The following is a 22,719-nucleotide window of genomic DNA, read 5'->3' on the forward strand; positions in this document are numbered from 1 at the left end:
GGCATATGTTACCACCCACCTCTAACTCAAAAACTAAGAGGGCTAGGAAGACGCGGTAAAAAGCAGTCGATAGCTCTCAATGCGTACGTTTGAAAGTACTTGGCTCATTTTCATCTTAGAACAATATTGGGGTCACTGGAGGTCATCAAAGGTCAAAATTTGCCAAATGTCATTATATTTCTCAGAAAACATGCATTTATCTCAGGAACTATGATAGCTAGAAAAACGAATGGAAAAGCAATCGATAGCTTTTGAAATATTCTTATGAAAAGGTTATCATCAAAATTGACCTCAGGTCAACGGTTTAGCCTCCAGAGGGCAAAAACTCCAAAAATAGCTGTTTTTACGAAAAGTGTTTTTCGACAATAACTTTCGACTAAAAAAAAGCCACGACATTTCTATTGCCAGAATCGTGTTCCTCTCGCCGAGACGCGTCGAATGATCTATAATTTGACCTTCAAAGGTCAACTTGAAAATTTGACCTCAGGTCAAGGTCATGACCTGACCGGAAAAGGTCATGTTGCATATCAATCGATGCGTCTCGGCAAGACAAACACAATGAGGCCATCCCCAGCGATCTATCTCTTTCCAATCGAGAGTTATTGGCAAAAATCTGTTTGTAGCCTCAAATGACCTCGGATGACCTTTCTAGAGGCTATCAGCAAAAATGACACCTTGGTCATCACGGGTGGTCCAAATCATTGTGATTCTGAAATATTTGGACTGTTCCTATGCGTACACACGGATCTAGAGACATTTTCATTTTCCTCCAATGCCTTATAATGGTAAGGTCACGACACTGACCTGACCTTAGGTCACATATATAAAAAATCCGAGATATACAAATTGTAGGCATCTATGACATCATGCAATCCACCAAGTTTGAAACCTTTCTGATAAACACTGCAGGTTGGACATGATCGCATACTTTTTTAGGCTTGGTCAGTTAACTTGACCTGGTGACCTGACCTGACATGACCTGGGGTCAAAAATTTCACACATTGTCCAAAATTGATGTACCAAAAGCTACCCCAAGCGGCACGCCCCGTGATTTTTTATTTACACGCAAAAAACGTGACAAGGTGGTAACATATGCCCCCCCCACTGGGGCGAAGGTTAACCCGCGCGGGGCTGGGGGGGGGTAAATTTTACCCCCCCTCGCGAATTTTTGCGATATCTCAAAAACGGCGGCGCGCAGCGCCGCCAAACTTTCAGTACCTTTTCTTACATCAATTTGACACGTTCCCTGAAAATTTGAGCGAAATCCGTCAGAAAATTTTTGAGAAATTGACGTTTTAGTGACGTCATGTTCGCCATTTTCGCCTCAAAAACGGCAAAAGTTCAAACGCCGCTAACATCTTCATTTTTAAAGGAATCAAGACGTAACAAAAAAGGTTATACGTAATTTTACTTTGTCTATCAAATGGCTATCTCGGTTTTTGAAAATTTTGGATTTTGGCCTAAATTTTTTCAAAAAACTGATTTTTTTGGGAAAATCATTATAAAATCCAAAATTTTGAGTCTATCGAAAAAACCGGAATATATGTCAGAGAAGTGGTCTATGTGCACCTACATACCAAATTTTAGAAGAATCGGTTCAAAAATGTGGGAGTTATTCAAAATTTTATGACGTCACGACACACAAAATTTTCGAAAAATGACTTTTTTGGAAGTTCTAGACCTCGTACGGAAACAAAAATAGCACCATTCGATTCGCCGTGAAAAACTGCATCAGATAGACACCTTTTTAGGCCTTAACAACCAACTTCAAAATTTGACCTCACTTGACCTGACCTTGACCTGACCTCGACCTGAAATTCATCCAGAGGTGGTCCATATCACTTATTGAGTGTGCCTATTGAATTCTATGAGTAAAATGACCCATAAAACATGTGTCGCACATGCCCTTTTCTATATTTTGTTTTTTGGTGACCTGACCTGACCTGACCTGACCTTGACCTTGACCTCTGAATGATATTGTATGCAACGAATATTGTCTTGGTAGCCTAAGAACACGTTTTGGGCGATCAGTCTCAGTCCATGACTCCATTCTTCGGCAACTACGGTGCAAGGCCGATACTGTAGAAACTTGCAATTTGTACCCTTGACCTGACCTTGACCTTGACCTCAAACTTTAAATTAAGTACATGTTTTTAGTAGTTCGTGATGAGAGCTTTCGATTGGCGTTTGAATTTTCCAAATCGGACCATTAGTTCGGGAGATAACAGGGGGGGTAAAATTTACCCCCCCCCCCCCCAGCCCCGCGCGTTCGGCTGGAGACCCCAGCCCCGCGCGGGTTAAAAAACTAAACCCGACCACTCTAAGTAGGTACCCTGTCCAGTGTCCACCGACTGCCGTCCTGTGTTCTTATCAAACATCATGGGCTAGATGGCGATAGTAATGACGCTGATACTGAACAGTTTTAGTCCTGTAGGTACAGTACCGCGAGTCAGTGTCTTATTTGTTACATTATCACCGTGATGCACGATGCAGTGTTCATTATTGGAATAAATCGTAAAAATAAAAAAATCACTATTTGAGCAAATCGTAACGAATCGTAAAAACAAATGCATAAAAAAATGTTGAGCGAAGTAACTAGATTTTGCAACTCTGTTGCCCATGCTGATAAATGGCATGCCATAACACAAGTTCTTTTACATTGTACTATGAATAGTGATCCAGTTTTATTTCGATTTGGTCGCCTATCGACCGTCCTCCCAGCATATGACTTCTGCCTGATCTGCTGTGTTCCAGACTCGCCGCATGGTGACCGCGACGGAGAGATCGAAGACGAGGAGCAGCACTGCGATGAGGAGGAGCGGCCATCAGATGGTCCTCCTCGCCCAAGCCAAGGGCGATGTCAGCAGCTGGAACCGCGAGGGGCCGCACACAGTCGCAGCGATCTGAACAAGAAACACGCAGAGGAGCGTCGGCAGCAGGAGCAGGAGCACGGCAAGGAGTGGCAGGAGCTGGACGAACGTCACTATGAGGAGCGCATTGAGCTTCATCAGCAGCACAGGGGGGACACCAGATGCATCAACATGCCAAATGAGGACCAAATAAGGCAGCTGGACCGCTGCCACCAGCAGCAGTGGGAAGACCTCCAGCAGACCTTGCAGCAGCAGTGTCGAGAGCTGGAGCTCAGACACCAGAGAGAGTCACGAGAGCTAGAACAGAGACACCAGAGACAGCCACGAGAGCTGGAGCAGAGACACCCCAACGAGGAAGGTTAGCGGCAGGCTTAGAACTCAGATGGTGAACGAATTTACATTGAAACAATCAGACGTCAAACGCTTTCTGAGCAACCACGCTATTTACGTGGGAGAGAAAACTGGTGATTTGTTTGACCCGAACCTTATTGAGACACCCTCACAACGTTTTGTAAATACTTTTCGAAAGCTGGCCGAATTGAGCTAATTTTTTCTTATGTACTGAGTCCTCATTTTCTACATTTACAAAATAAATACACATTTTATCTTTACGAGAGCCTAAGGTATTTATCTTTAAATATTTCTACATACGTTTGATCTGTGTCAGAATCGTCTTTGTCCCTCTTTTTTCTCTGTCCCTTTGCCCTAAGGGATGTCTCTGACTCTGTTCGCTACTATTTTTTTTTTATCTGCCATCAGTCCAAGAACTCATAGTCTCCCTGTCCTTCTCTGGCCAGCTTGTTCAACGACGTGAATTGTATTGGCCCTGATCTGCTGCAGAATCTGACGAGGAGCGGCAAGATCGGCGTCTCAGTCAGAGGCTGTTCGAGGCGAGCGAAAGACACCGCCGACAGCAGCTTCAGCTCAGTGAACGACACCGCCAGGAGCTGGAGGAGCAGGAGAGCCGACACCGCCAGGAGAGGAAGGATCTGGAGCGGCGCCTCAGCCGCCGGCGTCACGGCCAGGGGAGGCACCATGGACACTGACCGCCGTGAGTATAGGCTCTGAAACATACGGTATGCGGTAAATGACGTGTTATTAGTTGGTCAGTCACTGAGCGGCGCCATGGACACTGACCGCCCCGTGAGTATAGGCTCTGAAACAAACGGTATGCGGTAAATGACGTGTTATTTGTTGGTCAGTCACTGAGCGGCGCCATGGACACTGACCGCCGTGAGTATAGGCTCTGAAACAAACGGTATGCGGTAAATGACGTGTTATTTGTTGGTCAGTCACTGAGCGGCGCCATGGACATTGACCGCCGTGAGTATAGGCTCTGAAACAAACGGTATACGGTAAATGACGTGTTATTAGTTGGTCAGTCACTGAGCGGCGCCATGGACACTGACCGCCCCGTGAGTATAGGCTCTGAAACAAACGGTATACGGTAAATGACGTGTTATTAGTTGGTCAGTCACTGAGCGGCGCCATGGACACTGACCGCCCCGTGAGTATAGGCTCTGAAACAAACGGTATACGGTAAATGACGTGTTATTTGTTGGTCAGTCACTGAGCGGCGCCATGGACATTGACCGCCCCGTGAGTATATAGGCTCTGAAACAAACGGTATACGGTAAATGACGTGTTATTAGTTGGTCAGTCACTGAGCGGCGCCATGGACACTGACCGCCCCGTGAGTATAGGCTCTGAAACATACGGTATGCGGTAAATGACGTGTTATTAGTTGGTCAGTCACTGAGCGGCGCCATGGACACTGACCGCCCCATGAGTATAGGCTCTGAAACAAACGGTATGCGGTAAATGACGTGTTATTAGTTGGTCAGTCACTGAGCGGCGCCATGGACACTGACCGCCGTGAGTATAGGCTCTGAAACAAACGGTATGCGGTAAATGACGTGTTATTTGTTGGTCAGTCACAGTGGCGCCATGGACACTGACCGCCCCGTGAGTATAGGCTCTGAAACAAACGGTATACGGTAAATGACGTGTTATTAGTTGGTCAGTCACTGAGCGGCGCCATGGACACTGACCGCCGTGAGTATAGGCTCTGAAACATACGGTATACGGTAAATGACGTGTTTTTTGTTGGTCAGTCACTGAGCGGCGCCATGGACACTGACCGCCCCGTGAGTATAGGCTCTGAAACAAACGGTATGCGGTAAATGACGTGCTATTTGTTGGTCAGTCACAGTGGCGCCATGGACACAGACCGCCCCGTGAGTATAGGCTCTGAAACAAACGGTATACGGTAAATGACGTGTTATTAGTTGGTCAGTCACTGAGCGGCGCCATGGACACTGACCGCCCCGTGAGTATAGGCTCTGAAACAAACGGTATGCGGTAAATGACGTGCTATTTGTTGGTCAGTCACTGAGCGGCGCCATGGACACTGACCGCCCCGTGAGTATAGGCTCTGAAACAAACGGTATGCGGTAAATGACGTGATATTTGTTGGTCAGTCTCTGAGCGGCGGCATGGACACTGACCGCCCCGTGAGTATAGGCTCTGAAACAAACGGTATACGGTAAATGACGTGTTATTAGTTGGTCAGTCACTGAGCGGCGCCATGGACACTGACCGCCCCGTGAGTAGGTATAGGCTCTGAAACAAACGGTATGCGGTAAATGACGTGTTATTTGTTGGTCAGTCACTGAGCGGCGCCATGGACACTGACCGCCCCGTGAGTATAGGCTCTGAAACAAACGGTATACGGTAAATGACGTGTTATTAGTTGGTCAGTCACTGAGCGGCGCCATGGACACTGACCGCCCCGTGAGTATAGGCTCTGAAACAAACGGTATGCGGTAAATGACGTGTTATTTGTTGGTCAGTCACTGAGCGGCGCCATGGACACTGACCGCCCCGTGAGTACAGGCTCTGAAACAAACGGTATACGGTAAATGACGTGTTATTTGTTGGTCAGTCACTGAGCGGCGCCATGGACACTGACCGCCCCGTGAGTATAGGCTCTGAAACATACGGTATACGGTAAATGACGTGTTATTTGTTGGTCAGTCTCTGTGGCGGGCAGAGCGATACTGAATGGCCGGTCCGGACCTGGCTGTTTACTCGGTCGGACCAGCAGTTCGGGTGTGGGAGTGACGTCACACCACTGTCAGACCCGGTGTGGGAGCGGTAGCGACACGGCGGGTGTGGGAGTGACGTCACACCACTGTCAGACCCGGTGTGGGATAGCGGTAGCGACACGGCGGGTGTGGGAGTGACGTCACACCACTGTCAGACCCGGTGTGGGATAGCGGTAGCGACACGGCGGGTGTGGGAGTGACGTCACACCACTGTCAGACCCGGTGGGGGATAGCGGTAGCGACACGGCGGGTGTGGGAGTGACGTCACACCACTGTCAGACCCGGTGGGGGATAGCGGTAGCGACACGGCGGGTGTGGGAGTGACGTCACACCACTGTCAGACCCGGTGTGGGATAGCGGTAGCGACACGGCGGGTGTGGGAGTGACGTCACACCACTGTCAGACCCGGTGTGGGATAGCGGTAGCGACACGGCGGGTGTGGGAGTGACGTCACACCACTGTCAGACCCGGCGTGGGATAGCGGTAGCGACACGGCGGGTGTGGGAGTGACGTCACACCACTGTCAGACCCGGTGTGGGATAGCGGTAGCGACGCGGCGGGTGTGGCTGTCAATATCAGGGGACCTAAAACTGGACACTGGTGTTTCAGATCACCACAGACGTCACCATCACCAGCAGTGACAGCACCACCAGCACCACCGGCAGGCGTGAGTACACCCGCGGCAGTCGGGTCCAGCTTCACGGCTTCCGAAACCACTATCAAGTGAACTGCCATTGACTTAGAGTTACCGGAAATGATAACACAGCTATTATACTTTATAAGACAATTAATATTGTCATTTTTACAATTTGTCTGCTAACTCAAAATATTTGTGGTTGTGATTTCGCTTCTTTAGCGCTGTATCTAAGATATAAACATCAAAGACCACATTAATAACTAGCGCCTTGTATTTCAGCTCCACCATCACCACCGTCTCCAGCATGGCCATCACCATCACCATCACCATCACCATCACCATCACCAGCACCACCGGCTCCGGGAACAAACCCGTCACCAGCATGTCCGTAAGTGTCAAATCATAAAATGACAATGAACATGGAAAACTCAAAACCTTTTTCCAATCGTCATAATTTTGACCAATTTCCTCAGTTTGTCTTACTGTTTGTTCTTACAGTGTGTAACACGCTGATCTAAAAACCTACTGACTGCTTTCAGATCATCTACCATCACCACCACCAGCACCATCTACCAGCACCACCACCAGCACCAGCACCACCGGCTCCGGGATCAAACCCGTCACCAGCGTGTCCGTAAGTGTCGAATCATAAAATGGCAATGAACATGTAATACTCAAAAGTTTTTTTCCAATCGTTCTAATTTTGACCAAATTCCTCTGTTTGTCTTACTGCTTGTTCTTACTGAGCATAACACGCTGATCTAAAAACCTACTGACTGCTTTCCAGATCATCTACCATCACCACCACCAGCACCATCTACCAGCACCACCACCAGCACCACCGGCTCCGGAACCAGGCCCGCCACCAGCCTCCGTGAGTACAGACGTGATATCGGCGGCCACTGTTGCCTGTTGCTTGTCTCTGAAAAAAAAATATTTGGCGTTGCTGAATGATGCAGAAAATATAAAAAACTAAAAATAAAAATAAGAATAAAACCAGTGAAATATTTGATTTTTTCCATTGTCTTCGTTGGGTACATTGATATTTTTTTGGTCTACCAAACTGTCAGTTCCGACTCTTCTTTGATCTTACCAATAAATACCTAGTCCTTTACTTGGCATGAAAAACACCATGAATGTATTTTTTCAGTTATATATTTCACGGTCTTGCTATATGCTATCGATACTTTTTGTATTGAATGTACTTGTCCGAACATTTTTGTTTATTTTGCCGTAGACATTGCTACCGCTCTGTCTGCATGACAAGGTGATCGTTTCGTCTGTCATATAGAATGATTCAATGGTTTATATTATTTCAGGTCCGCCATCACCACCATCACCGTCACCATCACGGTCACCATCACCAGCACCACCACCAGCACCACCGGCCTCAGGATCAAGACCTCCACCAGCCTCTGTGAGTGTGTAATCGTTGAATGCAACCTGAAGCGTAAAACTTGTTCTTCTCTCAATGTTACATAGGATTTGTGGTCCATATTTTTTTTCATAATCAGATCGATAGGAATAACAAATAGTAATATTGATATAATACATAAAACAATGATAACGGATTCCGTCAGGACCTTTCTGACCGTAGGACACGTTGAGAGTTGAATCCACTGTATTTTATAGGAGTTCTATCGGTTTGTGGTCAATTTGTATTATCTCCCTTTCAGGTCATCTGCCAGCACCACCACCAGCACCACCGGTCTCAGCACCAAGCCACCACCAGCACCACCGGCCTCAGCACCATGCCCGCCACCACCAGCACCACCGGCCTCAGCACCAAGCCCGCCACCAGCCTCCGTGAGTATCTTATCACAAATTGACTATAAAAGCAAATATCTTTCATTTAAGTCGTAAGTTTGAGACACATTCATAGTTTGTTAACCTGCGCCGGGCCTAGAATAGAAAGGGGTGTTTGAACACCCCCTTGCGGTTTTTTGCAGATATCTAAAAAACGGCAGCGCGGAGCGCCGCCGTTTTTGCACACCTGTTCGTGAATCTTTTCCGCACATGTTGTTAAAATTTCAGACCCAGGTCGTCTTAGGTCAGGTCACCAGGTCACGCCAAGTGACCTCACCTCATAAAAAATAAGAATGTTCATCATAGCTACACCGATTGATCGATTGCCTCAAAACTTTTAGCGATTAATTAGAGCAACCTTATCTATAAAATTTCTATCTCGGAATTTCGATATCGGTGACCTAAGGTCAGGTCAATTTTGCGGCCTCTCCATTATAAGTCAACGGGAGAAAATTGAAAAGCGTCTGTTTTGCACGAACGCTATTCTAGACACCCTCATACATCGAGATGTAGATTAGATAACATTGACACACTGAACCGGAAAATGGCAACTGTGACCCCGCTTTATGTCCCCGAGGTCATCTCAGGTCACTTACAGAATCGAACAGTTTTTCACTAATAACTTCTGATAAAGGCGTGCTAGAGCGCTGAAAACGCCTTAGATGTGTTCAGCTCGACGTTGGGGATCGACTGATATGCAACATGACCTTTTCCGGTCAGGTCATGACCTTGACCTAAGGTCAAATTTTTAAATTGACCTTTCAAGGTCAAATTATAATTCATTCGACGCGAGGAACACGATGCTGGCAAAAGTAATGTCATGGCTCTTTTGAGTCAAAAGCTATTGCTTTTCGTAAAAACGACTATTTTTGGAGTTTTTGCCCTCTGGAGGCTAAACCGTTGACCTGAGGTCAAATCTGAGAGCATTACTCAGAAAGGTCTGTAAAAGGGCTATCGAATGCGCTTTTCCACGGCGCTGTAGCTCTATCGGTTCCCGAGATAGCCGTTGGAAGTTTCCAAAATGTTGAAATAGTCAACATTTTACCTTTGGTGAGCTCTGGTGACCTGACCTTTGACCTGACCCCAAAAATGACCGAAGTGTTTTCGTCCTTATTTTGGACGTTCTTTCGATTGCCGCTTACCGCGTGTCGCTACGTGGCCCAGGAGCCGAGTTAGAAGGGGGGTGTTCAGACCCCCGCGACCCGGCGCGGAATCTCAGAGCACAGGCCCGGCGCGGGTTAATCATCACTAAGTTTTATATCGATCAACCATACATCATATTGTAACAAATATTCCACTAGGAATGCTTATGAGCGCAAAACGTGTTAAGAAAAAAGTGAACGCAATATTTTTCTTACATTGAAGAACAATTTGAACTCAATGTGTGCTGATTCTTTTTTTAGGTCATCTACCATCACCACCACCAGTACCACCGGCCTCAGCACCAAGCCCGCCACCAGCCTCCGTGAGTACAGACAAGATATCGGCGGGCACACTGTCGCTCGCTGTACTCGTTAACCCTCGCCCGCACATGGGGGGGGGGGTGGTTGCCACCCCCCCAGGTAGTCTTTCTGCTATGCACTCAACATTTTTAGAGCTAGAAGGCTGATTTTTCGTATAGCTGCTCCTCTATCCTTTCTTGATGTCCACTGAAAATTTCAAGTTTCTGTAATTTTTGGTTTTGGAGATATGACCTTGTTTTTCAGGTCATGTCATGACCCAAATGGCCAATACTCAACATCTTGCGTTTACCATGGCCCTTATGAGCTTTTGACACCCTGATTTCGGCCTTTTTTGCCAGTCTTACCTCCCACCTATCATGGAACATGTTGTTCGACGTGCGAGTATGAAAAGCCACAGTGTACTGTGGATTATTCGTGAATACACATCTGTATCTGTATCTGTTCGACGATGTACAGGGGTCAAGGTCAGGGTCAAGGTCAACCTAGGTCATCTAAGATAATTGCGTTTTAAGCAAGCTGAATTTACTTTTTTGAAGTTTGTTTGACTGCATTTTTGGTAAAAGCTTCTCAGATCATTATTTCATGTAATATGGACCCAAAAACAATCGGTGCACACATCAGTATACACACAGACACACACAGACATACAAACACATATAATTGACCTTGACCTAACTTGACCTGAAATGACCTCAGCAGCAAAATTTTGGTCGGGTAGTGTGACAAAGAGGTTCTAGCTGGCTTGGCACCAGAAAACAGCATCGTCATCGGTATTTGATAAGCAGCACACTTGATATCCAACGATGACCCAAAACAGCAACATTTTTAGTTTGACCTGACCTGGAAGGTCAATGACTGACCTGAGAAGGTAAAGCTGGGTATCATTGGATTCGTCTCTTCCCAAAGAATCTTTTTGGTCTTTACTGCTAAGCTCTATCTCCAACAGGAACGAAATGGCGCGGGGGGGGGGTGGCAACCGCCCCCCCCCCCCCATGTGCGTTCTAGGATGGGAAAATGGCATGTGCGGGCGAGGGTTAACCCTCGCCCGCACATGCTATTTTCCCATCCTAGAACGCACATGGGGGGGGGGGTTGCCACCCCCCGCGCCGTTTCGTTCCTGTTGGAGATAGAGCTAAGCAGTAAAGACCAAAAAGATTCTTTGGGAAGAGACGAATCCAATGATACCCAGTTTTACCTTCTCAGGTCAGTCATTGACCTTCCTGGTCAGGTCAAACTAAAAAATATTGCTGTTTTGGGTCACCGTTGGATATCAAGTGCGCTGCTTATCAAATACCGATGACGATGCTGTTTTCTGGTGCCAAGCCAGCTAGAACCTCTTTGTCACACTACCCGACCAGAATTTTGCTGCTGAGGTCATTTCAGGTCAAGTTAGGTCAAGGTCAATTATATGTGTTTGTATGTCTGTGTGTGTCTGTGTTTATACTGATGTGTGCACCGATTGTTTTTGGGTCCATATTACATGAAATCATGATCTGAGAAGCTTTTACCAAAAATGCAGTCAAAAAAAACTTCACAAAAAGTAAATTCAGCTTGCCTAAAACGCAATTATCTTAGATGACCTAGGTTGACCTTGACCCTGACCTTGACCCCTGTACATCGTCGAACAACATGTTCCATGATAGGTGGGAGGTAAGACTGGCAAAAAAGGCCGAAATCAAGGTGTCAAAAGCTCACAAGGCCCATGGCAAGCGAAAGATGTTGAGAATGGGCCATTTGGGTCATGACATGACCTGAAAAACAAGGTCATATCTCCGAAACCAATAATCACAGAAACTTGAAATTTTCAGTGGACATCAAGAAAGGATAGAGGAGCAGCTATACAAAAAAATCAGCCTTCTAGCTTTAAAAATGTTGAGTGCAGAGCAGAAAGACTACCTGGGGGGGGGGGGTTGGCAACCACCCCCCTCCCATGTGCGGGCGAGGGTTAACCCGCGCCCCGTTGGGCTCTGCCGAGCAACGCGCCCGGTTGGGGGGGGGGCCATTTTGGCCCCCCCTAAGATCTCGAGAACCACGCAACATAGCGACAAGCGGTAAACGGCGTTGGATAGCCCCAACGGGGAACTACCTTGTGACCCAATTTTATTGACCTAGGTCAAACCGATGACGTCACAGGTCAGGTCAAAGGTCCAATTTTCACCGTTTACAGGCACTTCAAGAAATGCGTTGTAAAATCGAGTAAAATGCATTTCATTGAAAATCATCGATGGGGAAATGTTCTTCAAACACATATTTTGCTATTTGAGGTCACTGATACCAGGTCAGGTCACAGAGGTCAGGTCACGGGGGGGTCACAATATGAAAGTGTCGTGTGATACATGTTTTATGGTCCATTTTACATGACAAATGCGATTATATGGGTCAGGCAGCCTTTGGGGCCAGCTTAGATCACGTTTTGGTCAAGGTCAGGTCAAGGTCAGGTCAAGGTCAGGTCAAGGTCAGGTCAAATTAGGTCAAATTTCAAAGTTAATATTTTTGCATAAAATGGGTATCGAATCGATGCAGCTCGTCACGGGGAGTTCAATGGTGGTCTTTGTTTTGCCGTACGTGGTCTAGAATTGCTAAAAATTGAGTTCAAAAATTTGACGTCATCATTTTTGAAGTTTTTTCGCTATAACTTGGCCAAAAAACGAGATATCGATCTGAAATTTGGTATGTATATGGAAGAGCGCTGGGACTATCACTAATATTCCGGTTTTTCGAAATTCGGAAATCTTTTGAATTTTTTCAAAGTTTTTCTAAAAAAATCAATTTTTTGATTTTTTTTTTGGTCAAAAACCAAAAATTTTGAAAATCCGAGATTGCAGTTTTGTAGCGCCGCTTTTTGTCTACTAGACCATATAAAGAACTTTGAAATTGCTTGATAACTGTAGATTTGGTGAGCGTTTCAAGATTGCATGTTTTTTGCTCATTTTTGCTCGAACATGACCTCAGTTTGACCTCAATAACTCCTGACCTAAGGTGACCTAAGACTTGAAATTTGGTGTGAAGGTGTCAAATTGATGCCCGGGAAGGTACTGAAAATTTGGCGGCGCTGCGCGCCGCCGTTTTCTTGCTATTCAGGAAAAACCACAGGGGGGGCCAAAATGCCCCCCCCCCCAACGGGGCGAGGGTTAATAGGAAATAAAATATTTGGCAATTGTAATGTTTGCAGATAATAGAAAACATGAATAGGGATTTTTTAATTCAGTTGATCTTTGTTAGCTACAATAACAACAGTACTGACTTTATTTTGTCATGAATGATCGCGGTTCCACGTCAAATAACCACGGTCATCGTTTTTTTATACCATTTGTAGTATGGTTTTCATCGAATTATAATGAGCGAGCAATTGATACAATTTAGGCACCGCCAAAACAATTGTTGTGATATCTCTTATGTGGTTAGCAGCTGTATTGTATTTGTATTATATACGGCGCAAATTGGTCTCTAAGAACCTAACAAATAAAACGTTTGTATAATTTCAGGTCCACCACCATCACCAGCACTCCCACCAGCACCACCGGCTCCGGGATCAAGTCCTCCACCAGCACCACCGGCTCCGGGATCAAGTCCTCCACCAGCCTCCGTGAGTGGCTGATCTTTGAACCTGAAAACGAAAAACTGATTTTGTATTTTAAACAGGAGATTTAGTGACTAGTGAGTAATTTCCTCTTCATAATCAGATAAAGTGAAGTACTGTAGTAGGTATTATATTTATTCAAATACTGATGACGGATTCTGTCAGGAAGCTTCTAATCGTAAGATGTGGTAAGGAAAGAAACCACCGTAATGTATTATATATGCAGCAATCGGGCTCAATTTATAATTTTATTCCTTCCTTTCAGACCATCAACCAGCACCACCACCAGCACCACTGGCCTCAGCACCAAGCCCGTCACCAGCGTCCGTGAGTGTTTTATAACATATATTGGCCATAAAAGCGTAAACATTTTATTTTATTCGTAATTTCGAGACACATTCGTAGTTCATTTCTCATCACAAAATGTAGATAGATGGGCCATACATTGTAGGTGTTGTGGCAAATAGTTTGTCAGAAATGCCCTAAAACGTAAGACGTGTTTAGAAAAGAAATTAGCGATGCTTTTTCTTACAGTGTACCTATCACAATTATAATAAAATGTGCTGATTCTTTTCCAGTCATCTACCATCACCACCACCAGCACCACCACCAGCACCACCACCAGCACCACCGGCTCCGGGACCAGGCCCGCAACCAGCCTCCGTGAGTACAGACGCGATATCGGCGGGCACACTGTTTCCTCCTGTACCGCACGTCTCAGTAGTTTGATATTTAGCCAACATATGGCGCTAGTATATAGCGCCTGAAACATGCTGTACCGCTCGACTCAGTAGTTATTCATCTCGACAACAGATGGCTCTGGCATACAGCGCCTGAAGCATGCTGTACCGCACGACTCAGTAGTTTCTTATGTCGACAACAGATGGCTCTGGCATACAGCGCCTGAAGCATGCTGTACTTCACGACTCAGTAGTTTCAGCCAACAGATGGCTCTGGCATACAGCACCTGAAGCATGTTGTACCTTACGACTCAATAGTTTCTTATGTCGGCAACAGATGGCTCTGGCATATGGCGCCTGAAGCATGCTGTACCGCACGACTCAGTAGTTTCAGTGTTAGCCAACAGATGGCTCTGTCATACAGCACCTGAAGCATGCTGTACCGCACGACTCAGTAGTTTCAGCGCTAGCCAGCAGATGGCTCTAGCATACAGCGCCTGAAGCATGCTGCACCGCACGACTCAGTAGTTTCTTATGTCGGCAACAGATGGCTCTGGCATACAGCACCTGAAGATTGCTGCGCCGCACGGCTCAGCAGTTTCTGATGTCGACAACAGATGACTCTGGCATACAGCGCCTGAAGCATGCTGTACCGCACGACTCAGTAGTTTCTTATGTCGACAACAGATGACTCTGGCATACAGCGCCTGAAGCATGCTGTACCGCACGACTCAGTAGTTTCTTATGTCGACAACAGATGGCTCTGGCATACAGCACCTGAAGATTGCTGCGCCGCAGGTCTCAGTAAATACACAGGGAAGACCACCACCAGCCTCTGAGAGCTCGGACACGATGTCATTGGGCGCACTGTCGTCCGTGGCTAGTTTCTAGCAAAGGAACGCTTGACGTTGATAATTGATACACAGACGAAACAAATGGAATAATTTGATCCGTCATTGCCTTGGATACACTTATTTAGATTCGATATACGAAACTGTAAATTGCGACTCTTCTTTGTTGTTTCTAATAGTCCTCTATCTGTGTGAAATGCACCATGAACTTGTTTTTTTTTTGTTACAAATTTTACGGTTTTGTTATATTGTGTCGAAACTGTTTGTATTGCATATAAGTGTCAGAGCAATTTTGTTCATTTTGTCGTAGACATTGCTACCGCTCTGTCTGTATGATAAGGTGATCATGTCAAATACAATAAATAAATCGCTTGTATTTTTTTTTTCAGGTCCGCCATCACCACCGTCCCCAGCATCACCATCACCAGCATCAGCACCAGCACCACCGGCTCCGGGAACAGGCCCGCCACCAGCCTCCGTGAGTGTCTGATTTTTTTATTGAAACCTGAAAACGTAAAACTTATTCTTCTCGCTATGTTACATACGATATTTGTTTTCGGTAATTTCTTCTTCATAATCAGATCATGGAAGAATATGTGTATAATAAAATAAAACGCTGTAACAATAAAATATAATAATAAAACGCTGGAAACGGATTCCGTGACGATTTTGTTGACCGTAGGACTGGTTGAGAGGTGAATCCACCGTATTTTATAACAGTTTCATCGGTTTGTGGTTAACCCATTTATGCCCAGGAATATTGACCATCATGAAAATCGACGAAATCAAAATATGTTATGCTCCTACCAGGGCCTTGCATGGAATCGAAAATAATTTTTGCCTGCAGCAAAAGTTTTTCGAGAAAAACGTAAAAAACATGCGTTGCGAAATCGCAACGAAGGGCACACCGGGCGCCATCAGCGTTGCGAAAACGCAACGACGGGCACACCAGACGGACATAAAGTACACTGAACTGCCGTATATGCTAATTTGTTTTGACAAAACATCAATCAACTGTTGACAACTATTGCTTGAAAATGCGGAACCCACATCCGTCATGCTCTATAACCCGCCTAAGAGCCTCATTGAGGAAGCATAACTTCATGATTCGCGAACGGGGAGATGGCAACACGGTCATTATCAACCATTTACGTTGTCCATTGCTGTTCATTTAAAGTTGTGGTCGACACGTATCCAGGGTGATGTTTTCTTTTTGGAAGCTAGACAGAGCCATTACCCCCACCTATCAGACCACACACTAATACAATTAAACGGAGGATTGGGAGTAAACCAGTGCCTCACGTATGCGCGTATATCCGCAATCATTGTTAACCACCCTCCTAGGAGTAAAGTTAAATTCCATTGCAGGTTAGTCGTACCCACTCTCAGCAAAAAGAAAAAAAAGGACCGATCCGGCTCTAACAAATAACCCGCGTAAGGCGTAGCGCATCACAACAAATCGACTCCCAGTTTATCATGTTTACACCTAATCCAAAATTTTCATGGCCCCACTCTCAGCGACCTTCACGTGTAACCTCTTTCTCGAGACAATGCCAGGACAGAATGGTGATTCGACGTCAAACCGTCCTTTCCATCTTCAGGATAGTTGAATCCTCCTCCACGCCTCAACCCCCTGTTCCGGGCTGGACCGGCAACGTATATCGCAATCGGGCAGCTCACATAGGAGCGCGCCTGTAGCCGGGTGCAGTGAGTGCTTGGGAGGGGGGAAGGGGGTGGGTCATGGGTGGCCTGCCCACTGGCTGGGCTCAGTCTCCAGTCTACGATTAACCGGTCAGACAAATGTCTCCCCTAATTCCAATAATCCTGCTAGCTCTAAAAATGGTCTGATTAGATAAAAAGCCTATCAAAGCAAGAAAACAAGCGTATACTCTACATTAAGCAGCTTATGAATCTATGCGAGTTATGAATCCTAAAAATCATTATTTTCCCAGGTCCGCCCTCATTACCCCTGCCGAAGGGCTCAGCTACCCCCAGAGGGGGCCTATCCCAATATTTGCCGACCCTCAGTTATCTTTTCTAACGCAAATGTTGGTAGTCAGCAGATTCTATCCAGAGAATGGCGATGCCTATCGGTCGCCTGATACCAGAATACATCCCCTTATTCATTATATATGCACAATGTACATAGTAGATCCAATTTCCAAAGGACCTAATTATCTCTCAGCTCCGTTAGCATCGCCGACCGTTTGATGCATGGGTCCTTTTCCTACCATGCGATTTTCAGATGCATGGGGACACATTGCTTAGTAACAGCCCGAGGCCGAAATCTGCGAGAGAATAAGAAAGGAGTGTTTGTGGCTGTTTGAGCCAGCAAATATGAAATGTGTCGCAACATTTTACGTGCGAACGCACCTTGCAATAAACATACCTATGCACGTCCCTCGACCCTCATGGCATAGGCGGCGAAGCGTGGGGGGAGGGGGCACCGGGGCACCGTGCCCCCCTTGATTTTGCCATTTTAACATTATCCCTATAGGCGTTGCATGGAAATGGAAATGGAAAGAATGGGACCAAAAGTCGGCAGTGCCCCCCCCCCCCGCCCTTAATTGAAGATGTTCCGCCGCTACAGCCTCATGGCTACAAAATGAGAGAGAGAAAGAAAGAGAGAGAGAGAGAGAGAGAGAGAGAGAGAGAGAGAGAGAGAGAGAGAGAGAGAGGGAGAGAGTTGGGGAACGAGGAGGAGAGGGAGGAAGATGGGGGAGAGAAAGAGAGAACCCACAGCGTATCACGAGTGAAGTCTATTGTTGATATTCATACTTCCGCTACCCTGCAAATGTGCCCATCGTTGCGTTTTCGCAACACCGCTGTCTTTCCCATGTGCCCTTCGTTGCGTTCCCGCAACGCGACCGTAGTCATATTTGAAAATAGTCACAAACCCTTTTTGTAGCATTATTTCTTAACAAAATGCATATCTACGCTATTGTAAGGACTCTGCAGAGTATGTTTACACAATTTTCATTACGATATTGTTAAGCACTTAGCCTACTTATCTTGGTTTTCGTGACGTCATCACTCACAAAACCTTCGACTTCCCTCTGGGAGCTCTAGGCAGTAACTTACCGGCCGCACAGACTTGTAACTGCGTAGCATCATGCGCGCAACCATGCTACACACGCTGAAACTTGTCTCATCGGTTAGTCTCTTTTACACACTTCTCAAGCTTCGATCACGTCGACGCTTGCTTGCGTTGCGAAAACGCAACGAAGGGCGTAAATGGGTTAATTTATATTTTTTTCCCTTCAGACCACCAACCAGCACTGCCACCAGCACCACCGGCCTCAGCACCAAGCCCGTCACCAGCGTCCGTAAGTGTCTTATCATCAATTGCCCATAAAAGCGTAGTTGTTTTATTTTAGTTGCAAGTTCGAGACACATTGATATAGTCTGCTTTTTTGTCATCATATTCATACCTATACCGATAGGCCATACTTTGAATTGTACCAAATATTCAATCAGGAATTATAATTAGCGCAAAACGGGTTAAGACAAAGTGAACGCCATATTTTTCTTACAATACCTAAATAACAAGTAAAACTCAACATGTGAGGTCATCCACCAGCACCACCACCAGCACCACCAGCCTCAGCACCAAGCCCGTCACCAGCCTCCGTGAGTACAGACGTGATATCGGCGGGAACACTGTCGCCCGCCTTACTCGTCAATAGGAAATACATTTTTTGGTAATTATTGTAATGAATGTTGATAGAATACAAGTTTTATCTTAGATGATTTTTTTTCAACTGCAAGACGATCAGTTCTGAATTTTCATTTTTACGAGCGAGCGAGCGCAGCGAGCGAAGCGAAGTCTTTTCAATATAACGGGACAAATCTCAGTATGAGCGGCCCGGCCCGGCCCGGCCCGGCCTGTAACGCTTTTGAGAGGCTTATATCTCAGCAACCGCTGGACCGATTGGCCTGCGGTCTTTTTTGTTGGGTAGCCCCTTCCCTTTACCCCGTAATTGACTACTTTTGATACATCTCAGTGACCATCGTGGCACGTGCCACGTGAAAAGTCAAGGGTGTTCAAGCTGTTTTGCAAAAGTAGTGATTTTGAGAGGCTCATATCTCAGCAGCCGCTAGGGCGATTGTCTTGCGATAGTTTTTGTAGGGCAACTGCATCCCTTCTACCAAAAATAGGATACTCTCGATGCATGTGGGTCATCCCCAGTGCACGTGCAAAATACAACAATAAGAGGTGTCAAATTTGTTCCCATTTTAATAACTCGGTAATTACTTGGGCGATTTCGCTGAAACTTGGCATACAGTTAGGCACCCGCCAGGCAATGCATTCCCATGTGTTGCAGTTAGGGTGCTACTGCACGTGCGCACGTGCAGGGGGCGTTTCCAGATCTCGAGAACGGCTGGGCCGATTGTGCTCAAATTTGGTACACGGCTGGGGACCGGTTAGTAGGGTGCCGTGCAAAAGTCAGTTTGGACCCCGTTTGCACGTGCGCACGTGCAGAATGCCGCTTCTAGATCTCAGGAACGACTGGGCCGATTGCGTTCAAATTTGGCACCCCGCTAGCGACCGTTTAGAAGGGTGCTTTGCACAAGCCCCGTTGGAAGTACCCTCTCGCCCTTCCGCACGTGCAGGGCTCACTATCTCGCTCGCTCGTTCTTCGCCCAAAAATCGTTTTACTGGTGTTATGAATGGTCGTGTTTTTGCGTCAAATAACCACAATTATCATCTTTTGTTCCTTTTTCTTACAATATTTCTATCAAAATATAAGAAGAGTTTGGTACAATATACCTAGGCCTACGTATGTAACGTCAAACCAATGGTTGTGTGGTTAGCAGTTTTATTGCCTATCTGTATTATATGCGGCGTTAATTGGTCTCTGCGTACCTAGTTATTAACCCGCGCCCCACTGGGGTCTGCGTATAACACGCCCTACTGGGGGGGGGGCTATTCATAGCCCCCCCTCCTAACTCCGAAACTACTAGGCCGATCGTCAAAATTCAAACGGCGTCTAATAGCCCCGGAAAAACTGTCGAGCGAAACCTAATTTTATTGACCTCGAGGTCACCGATGACGTCACAGGTCAGGTCAAAGTAAAAATTATTAGCATTTTGGCTTGATCACGTTTTGGGCTCTGGCCGCCGTCTTACAAGTCAGACCAGGCTCATTTTTGGATCACACACTCGGGAACAGATGCTCTAGTTACCCTGAGGGTAACAAACTTGTACTTTGATTTTCAGGTCAAGGTCAGGTCATTACAGGTCACGAAAATATTATATCATGCGTCGGTCACGTGACACATGTTTTATGGTCAATTTAGGTCAGAGATTTCGAATTTGATGTCGTCTGTGTTATTTGAGGTCATTTTGAGTCGAATTTAGCTTATGTTAGGTCACTTTCAGGTCAAAAAAGGTCAAATTTTGAAGTTAAAAATTTTTAACAAAAAAGGTGTCTATTGGATGCAGTTTGAGCTCAGGAACACGATGGTGCTATTTATATTGGCGTACGATGTCAAATACGTGCTGCAAAATTGATTAAAAAATAAATAATTAAAAAAAAGTGAATTTTTTGCAATAATGCGTAAAACTTGGCCATTTTTGAAGATATTTAGCTAAAACTTGCTAGAGTTAGTCATAATAATGCGTTCTATCACATATATTCCGGTTTTTTTCGAAAAGCCAAAAACTTTTTGAAAAAAAAAATGTAAAAATATAAATTTTGGATATTATTATATAAAATTTTCAAAATTTTCAAAATTTCGAAAATCCGAGATTGCAGTTTGATAGCGCAGTTTATTCTGAGTCCTCTCATGCAACGAAATTGGATCTAGCTTAAAAACTGAGCTCTTGGGAGCGATTGCCGTGGTTCAATGTTTTGCGTCGAAATCGGCCGAACATGACGTCACTCTGACGTCATTTTCGGACGACCTATTGTAGGTACGAAGTTCAAATTTTGACACAAGGTGTCAAATTGATGCAGCCTAAGGTACTGAAAGTTTGGCGTCGATACGTCAAGCGGTTTGGAAGTTATTGCAGAAAAACGGGAGGGGGGCTATAAATAGCCCCCCCCCAGTGGGGCGCGGGTTAAAACATTTGTATTATTTTAGGTCCACCACCATCACCAGCACCGCCACCAGCACCACCGGCTCCGGGATCAAGTCCTCCACCAGCCCCCGTGAGTGGCTGATCTTTGATTGAAACTGAAAACGAAAAACTTTTTTCCTATGCTGCACATGATATTTTGTCAGTAATTTCTTCTTCATAATCAACGCAATGGAAGAACTGCAGTACCATCCTCACTCAAATATTGATAACGGACTCCGTCATGATTTTTTTTTCTTTCTGACCATTAGACTGGTTCAGAGGTGAACCCATTGTATTTCTGAACAGTTGCCGATCTATTTGCGGTTAATTTGTATTTCTTTCCTTTCAGACCATCCACCAGCAGCACCACCAGCACCACCACCAGCACCAAGTCCACCACCAGCAGGTAGGTGCGGCTCCAGAAATACTCCCTTTTGCCAAACCTTTGACCTTTGTGTTGTTTCCATTTGTATGTTTCAACTAACATTAAAATATCGATTGCGTGTTTTTTTTGTTTGTTTGTTTGTTTGCGTGTTTGTGTTATTAGCAGGCTAAGGCTTGTTACGACGAAACAAACATATCCTCATAAATGTTTGGCTGTTACGTCAAAACTGAGGTCGTTTATCTCAAAAGTGTTCAATTTTCTACAGAACCTCAGCAAATATAAATAAAAATTTGAGCAAATATTGATGAAAATTACCATTTATTTTAGGTCCACCATCACCACCAGCCATCTTCAGCACCAGCACCAGCACCACCGGCTCCGGAATCACCACCACCAGCCTCCGTGAGTGTTTTAGTATTGTACTGACAGTGGACAGACACGCATGAATTGTGTATGTGTTATCAATACATTGATAAAGGATTTGATAGTAATCTCAAACAGCTTTGTGTATGCTTAGTGTTAGTTTATTCCTACCATCATCTTAGAAATATTGTGAGGAATCTTGCAAGCGATACCTATGTAAGTCAGTTTTCATGTCGCAAAAAAAACTACAAGTTACGATGTATACCTACAAATGGTGTAAGTGCTAAATATTTATATATTTCAGCTCCCGTCCCAGCATTGGCAGCACCGCCACCAGCACCTCCGGCCTCAGGACCAAGACCACCACCAGCGGGCGTGAGTACACCAGCGGAATCAGCTTATTGATATACACATATTTTTATGTGTCAATGTCCTGTGTTCCGTTCCGTGTCCTGTCCCCGTGTACCTTTTTTATTTAGTCCCCTTTACGTGAAAAATAAATAAATACAACTAGGAACATGCCGATCATATCGTAGATAAATCATCTGTGAATAATCACCTGTCCATTTACTACACCGGCAGGTTGACGGAGGCAGGTGTGCGGCTCTGGCGCAGCTGAGCCGTCGACCGCCGGAGCCAATCCGGCAGTCCGTCATTTCAGCTGCCGCACACTCGCCCGTCACAGGATCAGAGGCCTCCCAAGACAGGTTAGTCTGAGGGACGCTTCTTGTGTGATGCATATTTGTGATTCAACCTTTGTAGTTGCACTTCATGGGAGGTGACTGTTTTTTCATCATTTACCGGTTAGACCTTTGTATTGTCTCTATTTATTTTTGATGGCGGCCCTCAATTTCAGCTTCCCGTTTCCGACCGGCTGAGACGGGTGAGTGGCGGTGACGCAGCTGAGACGGTGA

At 45.7% G+C, this 22,719-nt stretch overlaps 1 protein-coding gene across 1 annotated transcript; it reads left to right on the forward strand.

Annotated features, from left to right (window-relative positions):
* Window positions 1-772: 772 nt before the first annotated feature.
* LOC122383184 (trichohyalin-like) lies at window positions 773-22,424 on the forward strand. Its single transcript, XM_043369345.1, has 6 exons — window positions 773-785; window positions 2,755-3,228; window positions 3,711-3,900; window positions 7,934-8,035; window positions 21,407-21,463; window positions 22,388-22,424. The coding sequence occupies exons 1-6, from the start codon at window positions 773-775 to the stop codon at window positions 22,422-22,424; spliced, it is 873 nt and encodes a 290-aa protein (XP_043225280.1).
* The last annotated feature ends 295 nt before the right edge of the window (window positions 22,425-22,719 follow it).

The sequence above is a fragment of the Amphibalanus amphitrite genome, unplaced genomic scaffold, assembly GCF_019059575.1.
Source record: "Amphibalanus amphitrite isolate SeventyFive unplaced genomic scaffold, NRLGWU_Aamphi_draft 000157F_arrow, whole genome shotgun sequence".
NCBI classification, from domain to species: Eukaryota; Metazoa; Arthropoda; class Thecostraca; order Balanomorpha; family Balanidae; genus Amphibalanus; species Amphibalanus amphitrite.